The sequence below is a fragment of the Xenopus tropicalis genome, chromosome 2 (genome assembly GCF_000004195.4).
Source record: "Xenopus tropicalis strain Nigerian chromosome 2, UCB_Xtro_10.0, whole genome shotgun sequence".
NCBI lineage: Eukaryota > Metazoa > Chordata > Amphibia > Anura > Pipidae > Xenopus > Xenopus tropicalis.
In genome coordinates, this window is record NC_030678.2 from 154,476,014 (window position 1) to 154,498,140 (window position 22,127).

Genomic DNA, 22,127 nt, shown 5'->3' on the forward strand with positions numbered 1-22,127 from the left:
CAAAGTGTTTAATTGCAGACGTCTAGTAAATATTGGTTTATTACAACTCTAGAGAGCCTGCCTGAGCCTGAACGGGCGGATAATGAAGTAATAAGGCTCTGTGAGGTACCAATCATGCACCGCAGCTCCCAGCCTTACTACTCCCGCTCCGGCCAATGGGAGCGGCGTATGTCAAGGTCACGTGTGAGAAGGGGCGCCCATGTAAGGCTCTGTCAGTCCTAGCCCCGCCCCCTCAGTGACGTGTAGCGGTACCTGCTCCAAGCAAGCCGGGGAGAGAGCCGGAGCTGTGAGTAATCTATTCCGGAGCGGAAGGCACTGTCACGGTTGAGAGAAAGGCTGTACCAAGTGCAGGAGGAGTTCGGTATTTTCCGAGAGCCCATCGTGACCCCCCCCACCGCGTCACATTTTCCGCTCCACAAAGGTAATGACAGCTGCTGTCCCGCCTTCTCTCGCTGCCTGCTCGCTACTCACTCACTGCTGTCGCTTCACAATGTGTATGAATGTACTTATAATGGCGACCCTGCGCCGCCCTGAGGCATGAAATGATAATAGTAATAATTATTGCCGGTACCAGCCGTGTTATGGGCACAAATATACCTCCCCACATGGCATGATGCAATAGCGCTGCCTCTTGGCTACTGGCTCCGCCCCTCCATGTGCCCCAGTCATGTGGGGTCTGCTACAGTTCTACGGGGGATGCTGGGACTGTGTGCCACAGCTAATGATATTTGTATATGATAAAAAAAAAATATATATATATATACGTATGTGTGTGTGTGTGTGTGAAACATTTGCTGTTACAGTGTATTGTATGGATACGCACAGGCTAAATGAGTAGGACTTATGCTGAAAATACATTTTGCCTGGTCTTTAATTTAAAAATATATATTTTTAGTTTTTTTTTTTTATAAGGCAGCAGTTATGATAGGGCTCCTTGGTGCCCTGTGGCCATAGGGGTGTTCCCTTACTTGCGTCAGTAATGGGGTGGGATGGGAGATACCTACATGGAGTCTCTTTGAATTATCTGCTCTTTTTAGCTCTACAATGAAACATATTTTTCATAATGAAAATAGAAATATGTTTAATTCAAACTCTGTTCATTAAAGGAATACTGCAATGGGAAAACATGATTTTTTTTTTCTGCAAAACTCATCAGTTAATAGAGCTTCTCCAGCAGAATCCTGCGTTGAAATCTGCTTTTCAAAACACAAACATATTTTTTATATTTAATTTTGAATTTTCACATGGGGCTAGCCATATTCTTCATTTCCCAGGGTGCCACAGCCATGTGACCTGTGCTCTTATTAACTTTAGTCTCACTTTACCGCTGCGCTGCAAGTTGGAATGATATGCCCCCCCTCCCAGCAGCCGATCAGCAGAACAATGGGAAGGGAGCAAGAAAGCAGTTCCCAGTAGGTATCAGAATAGCACTCAATAGTAAGAAATCCAAGTCCGGCTTGGGACTCCTCCAGTTACATGGGAGTAGGAGAAACAATAGGTTACCTGAAAGCAGGTCTAATGTGTAGCGCTGGCTCCTTCTGAAAGCTCAGACTCAGGCACAATGTACTGAGATGCGCCTACACACCAATATTACAGCTAAAAAAATACATTTGTTGGTTTAAGATTAAAATTTTAAATGGCAGAGTGAATTACTCACGACAGTATCCCTTAAAGCTCGTGTTGAACAAGGGGGTGTACGAGCACTTTATGGCATTAACATGGGACTTTCTATTGGCCCATTTCTGTTGCTTCCAGAATGGTTAGTTAATGGCTACTCATAAATATTTAATGACACTGCTGTGTAACGTGGGACACGTAGGGCAGGGATGGGCCAGGTCCCAGAATCCCATCACCAAGCTAAAGCACTATGGAAGGAGCAACTGGAGTTTTTTTTTGGGGGGGTAATGGGTGTAATTGCTAAATATGAAGGGCAGCAAGTTCTGCCTCTTTGCTGTAGGGGATATGGTGCTTACAGAGTAATGTGCCCTGACTGCCTGACATGAATGGTCCAATGGACACCCCCATCTTTCCTTCTGGGGGCCATAAAAATCCTTTTGAGGCCCACACTTTTCCTACAGCTGTTACTTGGCACTTGGACTGCCCTGGAATAGAGAATGTGACTACGTCCCTAGCTACTAGACCCAACCCACGAGATAGGGCAGCCTAAAAATTGCATTATGTGGGACTCATTACTAAAAAAATCTTCAAAAGAAAGAAAATAATCCCTTTTAGGTGATAAAATTCAGTGTCTTTAGGCCAGTTTGGTGTACTTTGTGTTTAGTAGCTGCTCACCAGCACTCTCCTTTCTGCTGTAGATTGCAAGCTCTGATGCACAAGCCCATCTATCACCTCTTACTTGTCGTGGCTACAAAAATAGACAAAGCTGATCATTTACTGATAATTGTCTCTACATGTGTTTTGGGAGAGGCAGTTCTTAGTACTGTCTATGGCAAGGTATTATCTGGCATTTGTAGCTGCTGCACCTAAGTAGCTCCTTGTGTCTTCACTTGACCTGTCTGGTGGACCTTTGGCTGATAAAATCTGGCCACTCCGTAAGTAGTAAAGTGCAACAATCTTCATTTATCTGAATTAATGGTTTTTTTCAGATTCTTTCTTGCCCACGTGAGATCTCCCTCAGGTGACAGAGCACTGCGTCTGACATTGCCCAAATAGATATTCCTAGTTTGACATTAGCCTACTGATAGCCATACAGGCATATAATTATCACAGATTTGGCCCACAGGCCAGTAATTGGATATTAATTGCCCCTATGTAGAGAACTGCATCAGTGGCCCTGTGTAGTTTGTGTTTAAATCAACCAGGTTGCCAGGCAGATGCCCGTTGGCACGCCCCTTATTTTTGCCCCGTACTCAAGCCAACAAGCAGGAGTGGTCTTACTCCATACTTGGCAACATGGGGAATCAAAGCAGCAATTAGGATGTGGGTGGTTTTTTAGCCTCATGGTTAAACCCCTGTTAGGTTTTATTGGGGGAGGTTTTATTTGTTCCCTGATTGGCTGTTCTACTAAAGGCTCTGTAAGTGAGTGTCCTCGATTGGTGATGCCCATGTCCTCCGCCCTTTAATAATATTCAGTGCCAGTGCCAGCGGGAAGTACGCAACCTGCTCTGTCAGTCAGTGAATGTGAGAAATCACAGGTGCCATGGCCAGGTTCAAGCAAGGACTCCTGGGAATCAATGTCCTGAGCTTACAGCTTGCTGTGTCCCACGCATGTAGCACTGTAACATCATCCGCAGGCCTCAATACCAATGTCACGAAGGCTCAGCACTTATTATATTTTATCCTGTTCCCTTCCATAAAGTGCTGCTTGCCTATATAACATCATTTGAATAAGCTTATGCTGGTATTCCCCATTTATTAAAGAAGGATTTGTGTCTTTGTTTATGACAGAAAAACCACCCTAACCATTTGTGAGAGAGTATGAGGAAGAAGGAAGGCACCAAGAATGCAAAAATTCTGCTTGCCAAGAACATAGAAGTATCAGTTGTCATATGAGAGTATATGTGATATGTTGGCAATGCGTACAGTTATTGGTGGGCTGGGTTTTTTTCAAGGCACTGATAAGGGGTTGCTTGAGGAACTGGTAAAGGGCCTTGCAGTTTTATATACGTTATTGTGTTGGGTGTTGCTGGAATGCAAGAAGGCCATGCTGAAATTAGATGTTTGGGTCTTAGATTCATTTTTATTGTTCCCCCCCCCATACCACCCAGAAAGCATGCTTGTTATTACCCATTTATGTGCCGTGTCTCATACATCAAATCAAAAATGGAACTGTGGTAATACCATGGCACTTTTATGCCAAAGATTATACAAGTGAGATGAGGGGCAAATAGCTGTAGGTGGGCTGGGCACTGGGACCACTGATATTCCCCATGGGAGCCTTACATGTACCTGACAGCTCTCCCACCTTTCCAGGAGCCTTAAGGTGTCCAATCAGGAAGTAACTTTTGGCCTTATCTGCCCAAACTACTTGCCTATGTCAGGCATCAGCAGGCTGTATTTTCTTCACGATCTCCCTAAATAATGTGACATTTTCAAATACAGTTAAATATAGTGATTAAAAGGAGGCAAATAACTGGTTCTAACAAAAGTTTGGGCCAAAAAGCCAATTGAAAAAAAACTAAGGTTTGGAGGAAAACAAATGCTCGGTTGAGAAACACGGTTACATATTCACTTCCTGTTGTGAAGTCTTCACTGAAGCTCAACAGTGTAATTTAAACACAAAACGCTGGTGTGTCTGATGATCTTTACTAAACTATAGGATGAAATTGTTGTTTTCCAATTTACTGCCTTCTGGCTATGATGGACCCTGCAGTCCCAACATCACCGAGCTGCTAAATGGAAGCCTGTAGGCAGGACATTGTAAAGTGTTGCAGCTTGTGACATGTGTGATGGTGCCTGCTCCTGAGATCTGCTTTTTGTGGTTTCTTTGTGGTTTGATTAATTTTGTGTGGGAAACGTGCATATAAATATCAGTAATATCATTTGCATTCTTCATATGGATATATCCAGTGTGTTCCTTGTACAAAGCTAAAATGACATAGACTTAACTTGCTTACTATTCTGTTCCTTGGAGGCTAATGATAGATAAGTCAGGGCAGGTTAATCTGTGATTAGTCTTAGTTGTGTGTCTGGTGCAGAGTGACCCCATAATGCCATTGAGTCTGCACTGTGTAAACATGGGGAAACCAACTTATAGAATCTAGCTTTACTGCTGCGCTTGATCAAACGGATTTATCTATTGCACACTAACCGTTGGAATTTTCCACTCCAGTTTATATACATATTTATAAGGGCTTTTAAAAGTATAGTGTGAGATTTATTTGCCGTTTGTGTTTCCAAGTTCCAGTCCAGGGCTTTGAGAGATCCCCCCCATGAGGCATGGGTGGCAAAGTTGTATTTATTTGCTCCTAACATGCGGGTCTGTCCTGCGTCTCCTTGGGGAACTGGAAACCACAGCAGATTTCAGCATAGATATTGGAGTATCCCATTTAAAAAAAACAGGAAAATAAAGGGCTATTGATGAGCAGATGTGAATTGCTGGGGATTGGAGCTCTCTCTGATGGATTGTTTGCAGGAGCAAATTGTAAGTAACTTCATGTTTAGTGAAGCACAAACTCTCTTCATGCGTCTTTCCTGTTAATGTTGTTTTATGGGACTCGCATACATATAACCTAAAGCTGTGACAGGTAATAATATTGCTAATCCTTGTACCTGTGTAGATTATATGCTTCTCTATTATTATATAGGTTAAGTGTTGCATATAGACTTGGAATTTAAAAAGTTCTGTGTTACCTTGAGCTTTTGGCACTTTGTAAGAGGCTTGATAACAAGCCTAACTAACTCCTATACTGGTATGGGACCTCTTATCCAGAATGCTCGGGACCTAGGGTTTTCTGTATAAAGGGGTCTTTCCATAATTTGAATCTCTATACCCTAATTCTACTGGAAATCATTTAAATATTAATTAAACCCAATCGGATTGTTTTGCCTCCAATAAGGAATAAAAGAGTTAGTTCACCTTTAAGTTAACTTTTAGTATGTTATAGAGTGATCAATTCTTAGCAACTTTACAATTGGTCTTCATTTTATATTTTGTATAGTTTTTGAATTATTTTCCGCCTTTTTCTAAATCTTTTCGGCTTTCAAATGGGAGTCACTGACCTCAGCAGCTAAAAGAAAAACTATTGCTCTGAGGTCCATTTTATTGTTATTGATACATTTTATTACTTATCTTTTTATTCATGCTCCCTCCTCTTCATATTCCAGCTACTCATTTAAACCACTACCTGGTTACTAGGGTAATTTAGACCATAGCAACCGAATAGCTTAAATCAAATTAAATAGTTTGCTGCAAAAAAAAAGCTAAATAACTAAAAAAATCACAAATCATAAAAAAAATTAAGGCCAGTTGCAAATTGTCTCAGAATATCAAGTTGATTTTAAGTGGAACAACCCCTTTAGTTGGGATTAAGTACAGGTACTGTTTTATTATTACAGAGAAAAGGGAATCATTTAACCATTAAAAAAACCCAATAGGGCTGTTCTGCCCCCAATAAGGGGTAATTATATCTTAGTTGGGATCAAGTACAGGTACTGTTTTATTATTACAGAGAAAAGGGAATCATTTAACCATTAAATAAACCCAATAGGGCTGTTCTGCCCCCAATAAGGGGTAATTATATCTTAGTTGGGATCAAGTACAGGTGCTGTTTTATTATTACAGAGAAAAGGGAATCATTTAACCATTAAATAAACCCAATAGGGCTGTTCTGCCCCCAATAAGGGGTAATTATATCTTAGTTGGGATCAAGTACAAGGTACTGTTTTATTATTACAGAGAAAAGGGAATCATTTAACCATTAAATAAACCCAATAGGGCTGTTCTGCCCCCAATAAGGGGTAATTATATCTTAGTTGGGATCAAGTATAAGGTACTGTTTTATTATTACAGAGAAAAAGGAAATCATTTAAAAAAACTTATTTGAATTAAGTGGAGTCTGTGGGAGATAGGCTTCCAGTAATTTGTAGCTTTCTGGATAACAGGTTTCCAGATTGCAGATCCCATACCTCTAAATGAATTCTGTATTTTATTTACTGAACTTACTTTTCAGCAGCCCTATAACCATATTAATCCAGGCCGTCAAACTTATCCACAGGAGCTCCCTGCTTTTTGGTCCTGTTAGACTCTTTCTCATGCCAGTGACACTGCACATGCTCAGTGTACTCTGGGCTGCTGTTGAAAAGCTAAGCTTAGGGGGCATCATAAATTATCCAAACATTTGCATAAAGTGAGATTATATTTATTATAAAAGCTGAGCTTTGGTTCTACTGAACGTTGAAGTTGTGTTCTGTTTTGTGGGATTAAATTTCTAACCCCAAATTTGCCTTTAAGTTCTTTCCTCTGCATAGTGTTGTATGCTTTCCCTCAGAACAGCAGTCTCATGTACTAAATGTTCTGGGACGCCCCTGTGTGTGGCATAATGTGCTCATAACGACGTTGGTGCCTTGGTAACAGACACTGCCACCTTTTAAAGTCTTCAGTAATGAATAAATATGATATTTTTCTTCAAAGAGATGCTTTTTGTTGCATGAAAATTAGTAATGTTTCCCGAGAAACAAAAATATTTGGCTAAATTGTGTGAAGCCAAGCAAAAGCTCCATGATTCACGTTTGTTGTGTGTGAAACACCGGTTCTGTTATGGACAAAATGTCTTTGAGTAAAATCAAAATATAGTACTTGGCAAGATACGTTTAACCTCAACTAGAGCATCTCAAGGTCTTCTGGACACGACTGTAGATGGGGAGGCCCGTAGAGCTAAACATTGGGCTTCTCTTGCTCCTCGGGGGGCCATTGTTCCTGGGCATCGTCCAGCAGGAATAAGCAGTCATTAACATGAAAGGTCACTTACCCTGCCGAGAAGGAATTCTGAGAACAGAGCTTATATTTATTGTGTCCTTGATAATCCGTATAGAAGAAAGAGGAGCCTCTCAGGTTAAAGGGGCAGCAACACCAAGAGTTTTGTATGTGGTAAAATATAATGTACTGGGATTAATGATTAGAATAAAGTTGATCCATGAACTGGTCTGATTTCCACCATGAAGTCAAGAAGGAAATGTTTTTCTTTCTTTTATTTTTTTTTTCCAACCTCATTTACAGCATTACTATGTATATTACTTTGTTACCCTGCACTGGTTGTAAAAAGTGGTTTGGAAACATTTCTATAGTTTATATGTATAAGCTGCTGTGTAGTTTATATGTATAAGCTGCTGTGACCTTCATACAAGTGAGTGTGCTAGTTTGTTAATGGTAAACATTCATTTTCATACTTACACAAGCAATCTTACCTTTGTAAAGATAATAATTGTGGTTTATGTTAGGGCCCCATCTTGTACATTGTACTAAAATCCCGAATAGCAAGTCAAATATTCCATTGTATACTCTAGGGTTGTGTGGCTGTATTGTGCTGTCTGTGTAGATACCCCCCCTTCCTTTCTTATAGACTTTCGCAATACTGTAGTTTAATCAGATGTCCACTCACATAGTTCATTTGTTAGTAAATGTTGGTTCTTCTGGAATACTCTAGTGATCTATCCATGAAATGATACACATAGCTTCTCAGATCAGGTAGAGCAATATATATATAGCTAGTATTTGCAGACTCAACAATTCATGCACAAGTGTGTAAATGTCAAGTTCAGTCTATATATGGTTACCATAAGGCAAAGAATTCATGGTGTACGTTGGACTAATAAGGAAACGTTTTGTTGATCAACTTTCTGGACAACAGAAACCTTATATAGATATATATGTTTAATTTTTCCTTCCCCCTTTTTTCAACTCTACATAACTGTAGAAATCCCCTGCTACCCTGCAGCAGAATACAGGCGGAGGAAATTTTCGTTGCTGTTTTTAAGTGCCATATTTCAATAGTGAGACCATAGTTAGACCATTCAGTTTTTATTTTATATATTAAAAAGGTATTTTTTGAAGGAACACATTGTTTATTGATAAATTCACCATTTGTCATTGAGGTAGAAAACACCAGTTGGTGGGTACATGTGGCACAGAATAGACCAGGCAGAGTATGGCACACACGGGCAGGGTAGGGCAGGCAGAGTATGGCACACACGGGCAGGGTAGGGCAGGCAGAGTATGGCACACACGGGCAGGGTAGGGCAGGCAGAGTATGGCACACACGGGCAGGGTAGGGCAGGCAGAGTATGGCACACACGGGCAGGGTAGGGCAGGCAGAGTAGGGCCTGGCCCCCCTATTCCCCTGCTGATCTGGCTGACTAGATTGACTAGATGTAACAGTAGTCGACTGTCCTCAGCCTGCCTTTAGCCTGCATCCTCACAATCCCCTGCACATGTGATGTCAATAACAAAAGGATCATCAGAATGCAATGCATCGTGGGTTGTGTAGTTCCTGCATGCTGTCCGTAAGCTGTGGAGAAGTTGTTACAATTTGTAACATCGATGTTTTAGTCCCTCCTACCCTTCCAGGATTTCAAATGATGCAGAAAAAGAACTGTTTTGCAGCTGGATTTCAGCACAAAAAAATAGTATTTAGTCATATTTCTTCAAGGAACAGATAACAGCGGTAGATATATAAGGGATTTCTGTGTTGTATGGGGCTTTTTAACACTTTTTGGTTGAGAAGCCAAAGTTCCGCTTTAAGTGAGGCGCTTTAGCTGTATTACATATTTACCTTCAGGGACTGGCTTTGCTCTGCAGACGCCTGGTTATATCTGTGTGCCACTATTAAAGACCTGCTTGGAGGAGACCAGCTTCCCAACAGATGGTTAAGGAAAACGTAGGAAGGGCATATTGTATCTCGGCGTAAAACTTCAGCTTGGCATTTCTCTCTCTGTTTATCTATAGATTAGATTTTTCTGAAGGTCTTGATTAAGTGTCGGCAGTTTTCTATGAGTGAGTTCAGTCTGATAGCCGGCTACCTCCCTAGCAATCTGTATGCCTGCCTATGTGCTACGGCTGCTGTTCATCTTTATCACATTTCTAGGAAAATAATTGTCAGCAGTAGCTTCAAGGCCTCTCGGATAATTTGTAGCAACACTTACAGCAAATTCTGCAGTTGTGGGTAAAGATAAACTTTTCCTCCTAAGGAACAAATTGTATGAATATGGTTTAGTTACATATATATAGTTATATATACAGCTATATCTGTTTTTAACCTGTAAATTCACGTGTGCTTGAGTGTTTGCTCCAGTTTAAATACAAACTGCTGTGAATAGTGATTGGGAAGCTGTGGGCTGCCAGACAGACAGGACTCTGGGATATTGCTATTACGATGGGGTATGGTTACTGCGCATAGAGGTCTATGGCTGCCAGTGTAGACATTAGATGTAACACATATATGGTTTATTGAAACTTTTACATTTGTGCAACAAGTTGTCATGAATGCTTTCTACTGCTAGACTACTGAATTGTTTGGTTAGCACCAATGCAAGGTAAATGCCGGTATTGGAGATATATACATATATATTTATGGTATTCTTCACATCGCTGACATGTGCTGTGATTTTTTTTTTATAGCTTATAGAAACAAAATAAGCACATCTAGCATAGGTATTTCCCTGCATTAAGCATAATTTGCTTCTATAATATGAGGTTACTGTAATATCTTAATTTTTACCTAGTACTTCAGACCATAATTGTTTGTGTAAAAACTCCTCAGAACATTTTAATAGAAATCTTTACTAAAATATTTTATTTTCTTATAAGTCTCTAGAAAAAAAGTCACTGATAAAAAGATGTGAGTCCTTGCACATAGATATCTGTTTGGGGTTCATTATTTCCTGAGCTGGAAAACCTTAGAAACCACCCAAATGTCTCTTCAGTGAACTAGATATTGAAGGCAAGATAGTTCCAGCAGTGTTGATATTCTTTAACAATGGACACTTGTTGTACAGAATTATTTATCTGTCCCAATCTGACCCTAAAACTGAATATGCAGTATGAATGCCAGAGGAATCAGGTCCTCTCCAAGAACAATAGAACTGCTGGAGAAGTGTCCAGAGGATTAAACAGACCTCTGCTATGTATTTAGAGAGGACTATGTTGAAGGTTCTTCGCTGCATTTTCTCCATGTCATCCTCATTTCTGTTCTTTGTTTTTCAGGATTGAACAAAAGATGAATTCTGGAGACATTCTTCTAACGTTTGGCCAGCAGCTGTTCCGTCGCAAAGTCGTGGGATCTGACAGCAAGGAGAGCAGGCTATCCCGATGCCTCAACACCTTTGACTTGGTTGCTTTAGGGGTAGGGAGCACACTTGGAGCCGGAGTTTACGTTCTGGCTGGAGCAGTGGCAAGAGAGAATGCCGGGCCTGCCATTGTTCTTTGCTTCCTCATTGCTGCTTTAGCTTCTGTTCTAGCTGGACTTTGCTATGGAGAGTTCGGTGCAAGAGTTCCAAAGACTGGCTCTGCCTACCTCTACAGTTATGTTACAGTCGGGGAGTTCTTGGCCTTTGTTACAGGGTGGAATTTAATCCTTTCTTATGTAATTGGTAAGTCAATGCAACATGTAAAGTGCAGTTCCTTCTGTATTCAAGGAGGAAGATGGTTTTATTTTACAGTTATGGGTTTTCCACCATATATCTATATGGGGGAAAACCCATAACTGTAAAATAAAACCTAAATGTTACTGAGCCCTTTAAATTGCACCAACCCAGCTGTATTATAGACAGTGCCTGCATCGTTAAAATGTAACCTATTCAGAGATCATAAGGGTATAAAATATATTGCAATAAATAATGCAAATTAAAATGATCTGTGGTAATTCCCCATTTATGATAGCATGGCGCTTTATGTGATGTGTTGCCATTTTTCCCTCATGTGAGAGAGACACCTGCTAGAACCCATGGGCATGAATAGTGCATCTATCCCTCAACTCATTTGCTAGTTCACCTAGAAGTTAGCCTTATAGAATGTGTGCAACTCTTTGTGGGGATATATATACTGTATATCCTTATGATCTTTTTGAATAACTAGGAATCTCTTTTTTTATGTTTTTTATTTAAATTTTGACCTTGGACAGAGATCTTATATTCCTCTGCACATGTACCAACGTCATCTGCAAAATCCAGCCATTGCTTTTGTTCATATATGTGAAAAGGAAAATATAACCCCTCCTTTTTGCTCTTAAAAACCTCGCCTAAGGTATCGCTTTGCCAGGGATGGGAAAAAAGTTTCCTCTGGAAACTAAGAGCTGAATTAGCATTTGTTTTTTTTTTAAAGAGAGATTTGCCTCTTCTAGTGCAGAGAGTGCTCTTCACTAGCAATGAGGGGTAAGGGGGGGAGGCATTTGGACTGCAGCAGCCCCCTGGGGGTATGTCAGTATAATACTTCCATATTTAACATTATTGACTAAAACACCTTTCTTGATCCCCATAGGAACATCGAGTGTGGCTCGTGCCTGGAGTGCAACATTTGATGATCTTATTGGCAAACGGATTGAGGAGTACTGTTTAGCACACATATCAATGAACTTCCCAGGGGTGCTGGCCCGTTATCCTGACATATTTTCTGTCCTTATAATTCTGGTGTTAACAGGTAATGTATAAGTTTAGCTTTGTATATGTTTGGCTTTTTCCCTTCATTTAATGATGTCAGGGTTCTACTAAGGATATTGGCACTTAAGCACAGAGATATGTTTTCAGTCTTGATTTGACCTGTTTTATTCAGCTGTGCTTATGTAAAAAATGGTGCATTTTTATGTAAGAGACATCTGTATATAATAAGTATCCATGTCACTACTTCCGTTACATTCTACATACCATAGTAAAATGTCATTTGTTTCTTTGCTTCCATTTTTCGCAGGCCTTTTATCTTTTGGCGTAAAAGAATCTGCTCTTGTGAACAAGGTTTTTACTTGCATCAATGTCCTTGTTTTGGGATTTGTCATCATCTCTGGCTTTGTGAAAGGGTCCGTAAAAAACTGGCAACTATCGGAAAACGACTTCAATGTTACGAATGTGACTGGCCTTCCCAAGTATGTCGCCAAATTTTGTCGCTAACGTAATTGCATTTTCTGTGCATATACTATATGTGTGTGTGTATGTAATAGTGTGTAATGGTAATTACTTCGACTTTCTTTGCGTTGCATAGCCTTCTTACCTCTCTACTTCCTAGTTATCTCTGTCACACTTCCCTTCAGCTGGCAGTGCTGTAAATCTGAAGGATAATATTTTTTTTTTTTTTTGCTTTCAGTGGAACAAAGGAGCAGGATTTGAACTACGGTGCTGGTGGATTTATGCCATTTGGATTTGCCGGGGTTCTCTCTGGGGCAGCCACATGTTTCTATGCCTTTGTTGGATTTGACTGTATTGCAACTACAGGTATGAATAAGCCATCCTTTAGCACATACAGGTATGGGATCCATTATCTGGAAACCCTTTATCCAGAAAGTTCTGAATTACAGGAAGGCCATCACCCCATAGACTCCATTTAAATCAAATAATTCTACATTTTAAAAAGACTTCTTCAGAATCAAGTAATTCCAAATGTCCTTTTTCGCTGTAATAAAATAGTAAACTAAGATATACTGAATCCTTATTAGAGGCAAAACATTCCTGTTGGGTTTAATTAATGCTTTAATCATTTTCTAGTAGACTGAAGGTATGGAGATCCTAATTATGGGAAGAGCCCTTATGTGGAAAACCACAGGTCCTGAGCATTCTGGATAACAGGTCCCATACCTGTATTGTATCTGCAATGAGCTCCTCAGCATTGCACTTTCATGTATAATCGGCACCAATGAAATTACATTTAACAAATATGGGGCTGAATTCTCATCACTCTGTAATTATTTACTTAGCAGTAACGATTGTTAGTTTCTACACTGTACATTAAGTGGGCAAATTTGTCTTGGGGCCATAAATGGAATGCTATATCTTGGCAGCACTGAATCATTATGCTATGTACAGTTTTTAACTGCTGTTTCTTGTCTTTTTAGGAGAAGAAGTTAAAAACCCACAGAAAGCCATTCCAATAGGAATAGTTGCTTCTCTCCTGATATGTTTTGTGGCATACTTTGGGGTGTCTGCAGCACTTACACTTATGATGCCATATTATTTGTTAAATAAAGAAAGCCCCTTACCTGTGGCATTTAACTATGTTGGATGGGATGGTGCAAGGTACGCAGTTGCTGTTGGATCCCTTTGTGCCCTTTCTACAAGGTATGTGTTACACACTCAATTTTAAATTAAAATTATAGGAGTTTGCATAGCATGCTCTGGTCCTGTAACCTGCACATCCAATCAGATGTTTACTTTCAATATTCTAACTTCACAAGTTAAAGGTTACCGTTAATCTGTTACTGTGGGGCGCAGCACCATGGGCAAGATTCCTACAGCTTTATAATCTAGTTTTATTTTTAGTGAAACTTGATAGAAAATGCAATTTTGTTAATTATTTTGACTGTGTTTTAAAGCTGATCTTGGATATTTTTGTTTGTTTTAGCCTTCTTGGATCCATGTTTCCTATGCCTCGAGTGATCTTTGCAATGGCAGATGACGGGTTACTCTTCAAGTTTCTAGCCAAAGTCAGTGAAAAAACCAAAACCCCAGTAATAGCAACTCTAACATCTGGGTCTGTGGCAGGTAATTTTATTAATAAATTGCTTCTACTTAATGTCACATTTTATATATTTTATATATTTTAAATTGTTGATTGTATCAGTGATCGATGGTGTATTTGTTATAAGGCAGGGCTTTCAAGGTGGAGATCCACAGGCTGGAAGTGGTCTTCCAAAAAATGTTGTGACCCTCACTCTACTCGGAGGCCCCATAGACGTCACTGTATGACATCATAATTATAAAATAATCTAACCCTCCAACATGCTGTATGAGAATTGGCCCACTACATGTAGTAATTTGGATAGGGGAACAAAACACCCCAAAATAAGAGTGCTCTTCTGAGTACTTTTGCAGTATACATTCATTTTTCCCCCTAGTTTTCAAGCAGATTTAACTAATGTAATCAAGCTGATGCTTTTCTTCTCATTTCTATTTCTCGGCTGGCACTGAGAAATCACAACAAACTCACAACTAATGCGACTTACAATATCCTTATATTTTACAATAGGGTGTCTATTATTCACTGTATAGTAGTTCTGTTTGTGTCTGCATGGGTACTCAGAGTTACCTCCCAAAGACAGGTTAATTGGCTCCTAATAAAACTGGCCATAAAATAGTGTGTGTGTGTGTGTGTGTTTGCGATTGGCACATTAGATTGTAAGCTCCACTGGGACAGTGACTGATGTGAATAATTTTGAGCTTTTTCTTTTGTATGGTTACCCCAGGGGTGGTGTAACAGCCCAATCTACAGATGGAGAGAAATGCCGAATACATATGTGGGTAGAGTATAGTTCCATACTGGAATTTAAAGATGCCAAACACTACAGAGCGCACAAAAAAAGAGCAATTGCAAATTAGATACTCCCATTATAGTGTTGGCCTTGTATAGTCATACAAAGAACATTCTCACACGGTGGCTTCTATCTGACCATAATATGGCTTGTATCCTCATAGATTTTTCTTTTTGGATTTTGTTTCTTCAGCTCTGATGGCGCTTCTCTTTGATTTGAAGGACTTGGTAGATCTTATGTCTATTGGAACCCTGCTCGCCTACTCTCTGGTTGCCGCCTGTGTTTTGGTGCTAAGGTAACACATTCTTGGCTTGTTCCTTATATGTAGGTGTGCTCATTTGTATTCACAATTGGGGGCAGGGATAATTATTCTTTCATTTTTGTTTTTTGTTTTTTAGCGTGAAAATGCCCTCAGGTTGATGGGGTACTTAGCCCAAAAACAGGCTGCAATAATTTTTTTATTGTTATTCTCAGTTTTTATTGCTTATCTCTCTGTTCAGGCTCTTTCCTATTCTTAAGTCTATTCTGACTCCACATAGCCACCTGTTTGCCTGTGCTAAACAAAAACACATTTGTATTTATCTTTAGACGCTTGGCCAGTGTTTATTCATATTCATATTTTCCTTTAATGCTCCAGGTATTACTGCCTGACAACTGAGGAGAAACAAAAAATAAAAAAATGACCATCTGCAAATTGGGCTAGAATACTTCCATCTACACTATACTAAGTTAATTTTAGTGTGAGCTTCATCTTTATATTCTCTGATGTACAATGTTAGATGCCTGGCCTGGATATAGAGGAGCAGAATATGGACTTGGGGTGTAGTAGAGTTATGTGCCCTAGTGCCCCCCCCTGCGCTCTAGTCACATGCCTCTTCTGGGTTCCAGCCCTTGTCATGTTAGGCTGAGCCAATTAAGAAAAGGTTGAAAGAATGGGATGTTAATGTAAGTTACTTCTAACCATCCACTAAAGAGGGACAATTACTGCAATGCCTTAGGTTTTCTTAGGACCTGCCAGGGCAATACCATACTTATTGTGATTTGATCTTTTATTTATTTTTTTTTGTGCCTTATAGATATCAACCAGACCAGCCTAACCTTGCATACCAGATGGCAAGCACCAATGATGACCCCACTGAACAGACTGAAACATCTGAAGGATCCCAAGTTGGTTTTATAGTGGAGGACAAGTTTACTTTCTCATTACTGCTCTTTAACCAAAACAGTGAACCTTCCAGGTCATCTGGCTCTATCGTAAATGTGTCCGCTGGACTCATTGGTAAGTATTGCAGTGAACTTCCCTGTAAGTGGTCCTTGAGGCTGGAAGTTATAGCCCATAAAAGTAGTAACATACCGTATATATATATATATATATATATATAATTTTTTTTTTTTTTTTTTTTTTTTTTTTTTAAAAAAAAAAAAGAAAAAGGTGATCATGGTGGATTTGGAAGACTTCTGTCTAATTTACATTAAACTGGATATATATTTTTTAAGCATCGGGGAATTGGCAGTTGTGGAGGCGTATAGTGTTTTATTGTCCTTACAAATTAGGGTTTCCTTACATTTTAATGAGTGATTTTAGTGTAAATAAGTAGAAACCCAATTCCTCATGAACTTATTTGAGGAAGTAGAAACAGTAAATCTCATTATTGATACACTGTGTGTTCTGCAAATGAGGAGCCCTCCTCTCACTTTTCCCTGATCTGTTTCCATCTCAGGTTTGCTGGTTATCGTCTTCTGCTGCCTGGCAGTCTTGGGCCAGAAATCAATGCTGAGCGGAGATCCTTCAATTCTTGTTCCACTTGCTGTCACTGCTCTCTTAGGTCTGTTCCTCACCATTGTCATTTGGCGACAGCCTGAAAGCAAAACAAAACTCTCCTTCAAAGTAAGTTTGGTGTATTTTATTCATGTATATTTTTATTTAGCAACACCATGTAAAAAATATGGCTGAAAATCAGTAATCTAATAATCACTGCAGGTTCTGTCTTGTGCAAGTTCAGGGCTTTTTGTGTCACTTATAAATTTCTGGCTTTCCCACTTTCTACATATGTATCCAAAGCCCTTCCCCTAAGCTTCATTAACACTACAAATCAGTCCTACTGGCAGATACATTCACTTCAGGAAGGGGTTGGATGAATTTTTAGTGACCAAGTGAGGGAATACAGGGTTAAAAAAAGTAGCTCTTAGTACAAGTTGACCCAGGGACTGGGCCGATTGCCATCTTGGGGTCAGGAAGGAATCTTTTCCCCTCTGTGGCAAATTAGAGAGGCTTCAGATGGGGATTTTTGCCTTCCTCTGGATCAACTAGCAGTTAGGCAGGTTATATAGAGGAATATAAGGCTGAATTTTATGGACGTGTGTATTTTTTTTCAACCTAACTTCTTATGCTGCATATTGTGCTTCTGTTTACTCGCCTACCTGTAGTGGGATACAGTACTATCCAAACTTGTTCACTGTTCCAAAGGTCTGAGGGGGTTAGGTCTGAGATTCTTTGTACCACTCATGTTTTTTGTGCAGTTGTTATGGGTTTATTATTTGATCCTTATTCTCCCTCTTAGGTACCATTGCTTCCTGTGCTTCCCATTTTGAGCATTTTAGTAAACGTGTATCTGATGATGCAGCTAGACAAGGGAACGTGGATCCGATTTACAATTTGGATGGTAATAGGTAAGGCATATATTAGTGTTTTGTGTAAATACTAATCGTGTGATGTATTTACCACGTGACTGCTTTGTGTTGTACAACTGGAAAACTAGAGCTAATGTATGGGTCCAAGGATGAAAAACAGCTTATTTTGCTTTGTGCCCATAGCCAAGTATTTGCTGCTCTGATTCATACTTCATTCCTGGATTAAATATGACTAAACTGCAACTGCCTTCCTACACCCTGATCCCTAGATTCCCACTGAAATAGTACTTTCCGCACCCCAGGATCATTAGCCTAAATCTAATCCCAACATCAGGGTCATTAGCCTAAACCTGGTGCCCGACCTAGGGATTATTAGCCTAAACCTAGTCTCCACCCTAGGGTCAGTAGCCTAAACCCGATCCCCTCCCTGGGCATTATTAGACTAATCCTGTTCCCCCACCCTATGTTAAGTAGCCTAAGCCTGATCCCAGTTTTAGAGATTATTAGCCTAAGCATGTTCCCTGGCCCAAGGGCCAGTAGCCTAAGCCTGATCCCAACCGTAGAGATTATTAGCCTAAGCCTCTTGCCTGGCCTGGTCGGTAGCCTAATGATACCATCCTTTAATCGTTATACCATCTGTTGGTGCTATAATAAATATTCTTTGGGAAAAATCAGAATCTTCCATATAGCAGACCTATAGTCACAAACTATTGTTTTGTTTGCTTTTTAGTTGACCTTTAAATCAGAACCTGAGCATTCACGTGTTAGTATTTTAAAGAAGGGGGGAAATCGGCACAAGGCAAACAATGCCTCTTCCCATCATTTTTCTGTGATTTTAGGAGACCGGTTGGAGGGGTTTGTGTTATTTGTGTAAATGCAGTCAATCTGACTTTAGCTTCTGTATTTTGCAGGGTTGTTTATATACTTTGGTTACGGCATGTGGCATAGCAGCGAGGCGGCAAGCTCCGAAACAGCGAGCGTTCCCCCAAATTACAGCCCTTCTGAGGATGTGCCTGCTGATGAGACCGAAAAGCAAGTCATGCTAAAAGGTTCAGCTACTGAAAACTCAATCACGTGGGAGATAACAGGAGAAGACTGACCCCTCCTGCGCACTGTTACTGCCATGTTTCACTTCCTGTACAGAACAAACCCAAAGCTCTCCGCTCCGAGCTTGACTGGTAACTAAACTGTACTTAAATCTGTTGGATACATCCTTACCAGTTGCCTATCAATGCTGCTAATAACTTATATCCAATATGGGACACTACATGAGAAGCAGCCCTAAAATGCTGAAATATGTAGAGAAACACAAGCTACAAAGAAACTGGACAACCTTAATATCTATAGCAAACTTGCAGTTGGCAATACGGCACTATATTCTATATTAGCGCTTCATTTTGCTATTTAATATATTTTTGGTACACACTCGGAAATGTTCATCCCAAAGTAATGGAACAAACAGGGCCCCACCATCTATTATTTTTTTTTTTTCTTTGCTACAGTTCATTGGTTTCCGAACCAGCGAATGAATTTTATTTTGCAACAAAATGTCACCATTTTGGGAGACGGTGCGTGTTTACTGTCGTACGCGTAGCTTTTATTGAAAGAACAGATACTTCTTTTTTTTTTTTTTTAATTATTTATTTTTTTGATACATTAAACAATATTTAAGTGCAGGGCACTTAACCGTTCTCAGTTTTTGGTACTGTGAATCCCCAGAGGAAATTGGTTTTTTTTTAATTTTCCTCTCCTGTTTGGCATTGCCTCCTTGCAGCCATCTTGTGATTGGCAGGCTGGTTTGTAGTTACACAAAGTCAGTATTGAGGTGTATGTTTATGCTGTACAAGTTGACTTATAACTCCGTGTGCCTTTCAAGTGGTGAATTGTCGTGCATGTTGTAGTGTCCGCACTGGAGATGTTTGTACCAGAGAAATGGGTTTTTGTAGCTTTGATCTCAGGTTATAATTTAAGTATTATGATCTATTATTATCTAGTGCTGCTCAGGCGCTCGAAACCTGCCCTCATATTATAGTTTATGGGTTGTTTTTTTTTACTTATTGGGTCATTTGTGTATTTATTTGCCATTGGCAGACACTATTTACCCATATTATGGCTCCACTTTTTATATACGTAGTGATAGTGTCCGGAACACTTAGGCTAACGTTTCATCAAGCTATTGCCCCTCACTGTCGGGTCGGATGTGACCCCGTGTGCAATTAAAGGGATTTTCTATGTAATATCAAGTGCTATTCTGTGGCTGAATCCTTATCTAGGCAATATATCTGGATCCAATCACAAAGGCAATACATGGAATGCAGACTCGCCAGTTGGAACATTGGGCCCAGGGGCACATTCCCCAGACCTACAGCTTGAGGAGGAAACTTCACAAAATCCAGCTCTTAGAGGATGGCACAAACTAGACCATGTTAGGGGCAACCTTACACGTGCCTTTATGGGGCATTTAAAGGGATACTGTCATGATTTTTATGGGGTACTTTTTATTTCTAAATTACACTGTTTACATAGCAAATAATTCTCTCTACCATTTAAACTTTTATTCTTGAACCAACAAATGTATTTGTTTAGCTGTAATATTGGTGTGTAGGCTCCATCTGTGCATTGTGCCCGAGTCTGAGCTTTCAGAAGGAGCCAGCGCTACACATTAGAACTGCTTTCAGCTAACCTATTGTTTCTCCTACTCCCATGTAACTGGAGGAGTCCCAAGCCGGACTTGGATTTCTTACTATTGAGTGCTATTCTGATACCTGACTGAAGTTTATCAGAGCACAGGTCACATGGCTGAGGGTACCTGAAAAACTAAGAATATGTCTAGTCCAATGTCAGATTTTAGGGTGAAATAAAAAAAAATCTGTTTGCCTTTTTAAAACATGGATTACAATGCAGGATTCTGCTGGAGAAGCTCTATTAACTGATGGGTTTAAAAAAAAAAAAAAAAAAAAACATTTCCCATGACAGTATTCCTTTATTCATAGGCTAATTGACTTTGCAACACTGACACATATTTTAACTAAAATCAACCAGTCAGGTTGCACAAGAGAAGAGACCAATCCCTGCTCAGCTACTATTTTCCTGACTTGCTTAGAAAAAGTTTAGGGAATGTTTTTGCCCTATACAATTTTTTCCTAACGCGGTCAAGTTTGTGCCAGCCTACATATATGCTTTTCTGAAATCTTTTAAAGCAAAACTATACCCCCGTAATGAATACTTGACCAACAGGTAGTTTATATCATATTAAGTGGCCTATTAAAGAATCTCACCAAGCTGGAATATATATATATATATCAGTAAATATTGCCCTTTTACATCTTATAACTTGAGCCGCCATTTTGTGATGGGCTGTGTGCTCCCTCAGAGATCAGCTGACAGGAAATAATGCAGCTCTGACTGTAACAGGAAGTAGTGTGGGAGTAAAAGACAGAACTTTGTCTATTCATTGGCTGATGGGGCCTAACATGTATGTGTGCCCTTGGTTTGTTTGCTTATGAGCCCAGGGGGCGGCCCTTAGTACTTAAAATGGCAATTTTCTGTTTAGGATTACCCAATGGCACATACTACTTAAAAAGTATATTTTTATGAAACTGGTTTATTTAGATGAAACAGGATTTTACATATAAGCTGTTTTATACAATATATTTTTTATAGAGACCTACATTGTTTGGGGGTTTAGTTTTACTTTGTAAGATTTTAATTTGTCTGCACTGGGCACCTAATTACCAGGTAATGAGCAAGCTGAGAGCTGCGTTGGTTTGGTGCCTGAGCCGGGCTGTGAGCTGATACGATGAGCACAGAGGCGGCTGATCTGCTGAGTAGATGGAAAGATAATCGGAGAAGCCATTGCTTCACAGAATAGGTGAACAGTAACTTGGAACAGGCCACGTCTGATTGGCTCCATGTTGCTGATTGCTGGTATGTGGCAGAGCTGCTGCTTGTTGGGGGGCAGGTATGTTATGGTGCCCCCTGCTGTCAGTCTGTAGGGGGGTTGTAATCATTTGTGGCAGGGGTATGATACACTGGATAACTAGCCGCTGTGTCTGATAACTGACTTTATTCTTACGTTCGCTGCATCTAAAGCTTTGAAGTGTAAGAGGTTTTATGCTGGAAAACTTGGGCTATTTTCTATGCGCCTAAACAGTGATTTTATAAATAGCTTCTTACAGAATATTTCTACTGTTTTTGTATATTTTATGCTTTTGTGTTTCTTTTTTAAGAAAAAAGCCCACATTTCTTAAACAGATTGATGCTGCAAATAAGCTGGTTAGTTCATACATGGTACTGACACGGTAATGTGTAGCAGCAGGAGAGAAACACATGAGCCGCTATCGTCCCTGCCAGGGGGCAGCGCTGTTGTTACCGTAGGGGTTTGGGCATAAACCCAGGTTTGATTCCACATGGCAGAGACCTGCGGTAGGTCGAGTACTCACAGAATACCTGCACAGCGCTCTGTGTTTGGGTAGGAAATTCCCAATTAACCAGCTGGGTGGGAGTTCCGTGGGAACCTGTCCGGGTATCCAGGCTGTTCATTCTCCCACTTGCCTCTGGCAAAGCAGTCATATTTTCCCTATACTTGGT

General features: G+C 40.1%; 1 protein-coding gene across 1 annotated transcript; it reads left to right on the forward strand.

Annotated features, from left to right (window-relative positions):
• Nucleotides 1-214: 214 nt before the first annotated feature.
• Nucleotides 215-19,769, forward strand: slc7a1 (solute carrier family 7 (cationic amino acid transporter, y+ system), member 1). The gene is made up of 12 exons (XM_002934028.5): nt 215-421; nt 10,661-11,046; nt 11,933-12,091; nt 12,359-12,530; nt 12,749-12,876; nt 13,494-13,716; nt 14,000-14,139; nt 15,099-15,201; nt 15,983-16,185; nt 16,628-16,794; nt 17,468-17,576; nt 18,449-19,769. Exons 2-12 carry the CDS (start codon nt 10,674-10,676, stop codon nt 18,634-18,636), a joined length of 1,965 nt encoding a protein of 654 aa, XP_002934074.1. The 5' UTR covers nt 215-421; nt 10,661-10,673; the 3' UTR covers nt 18,637-19,769.
• The last annotated feature ends 2,358 nt before the right edge of the window (nt 19,770-22,127 follow it).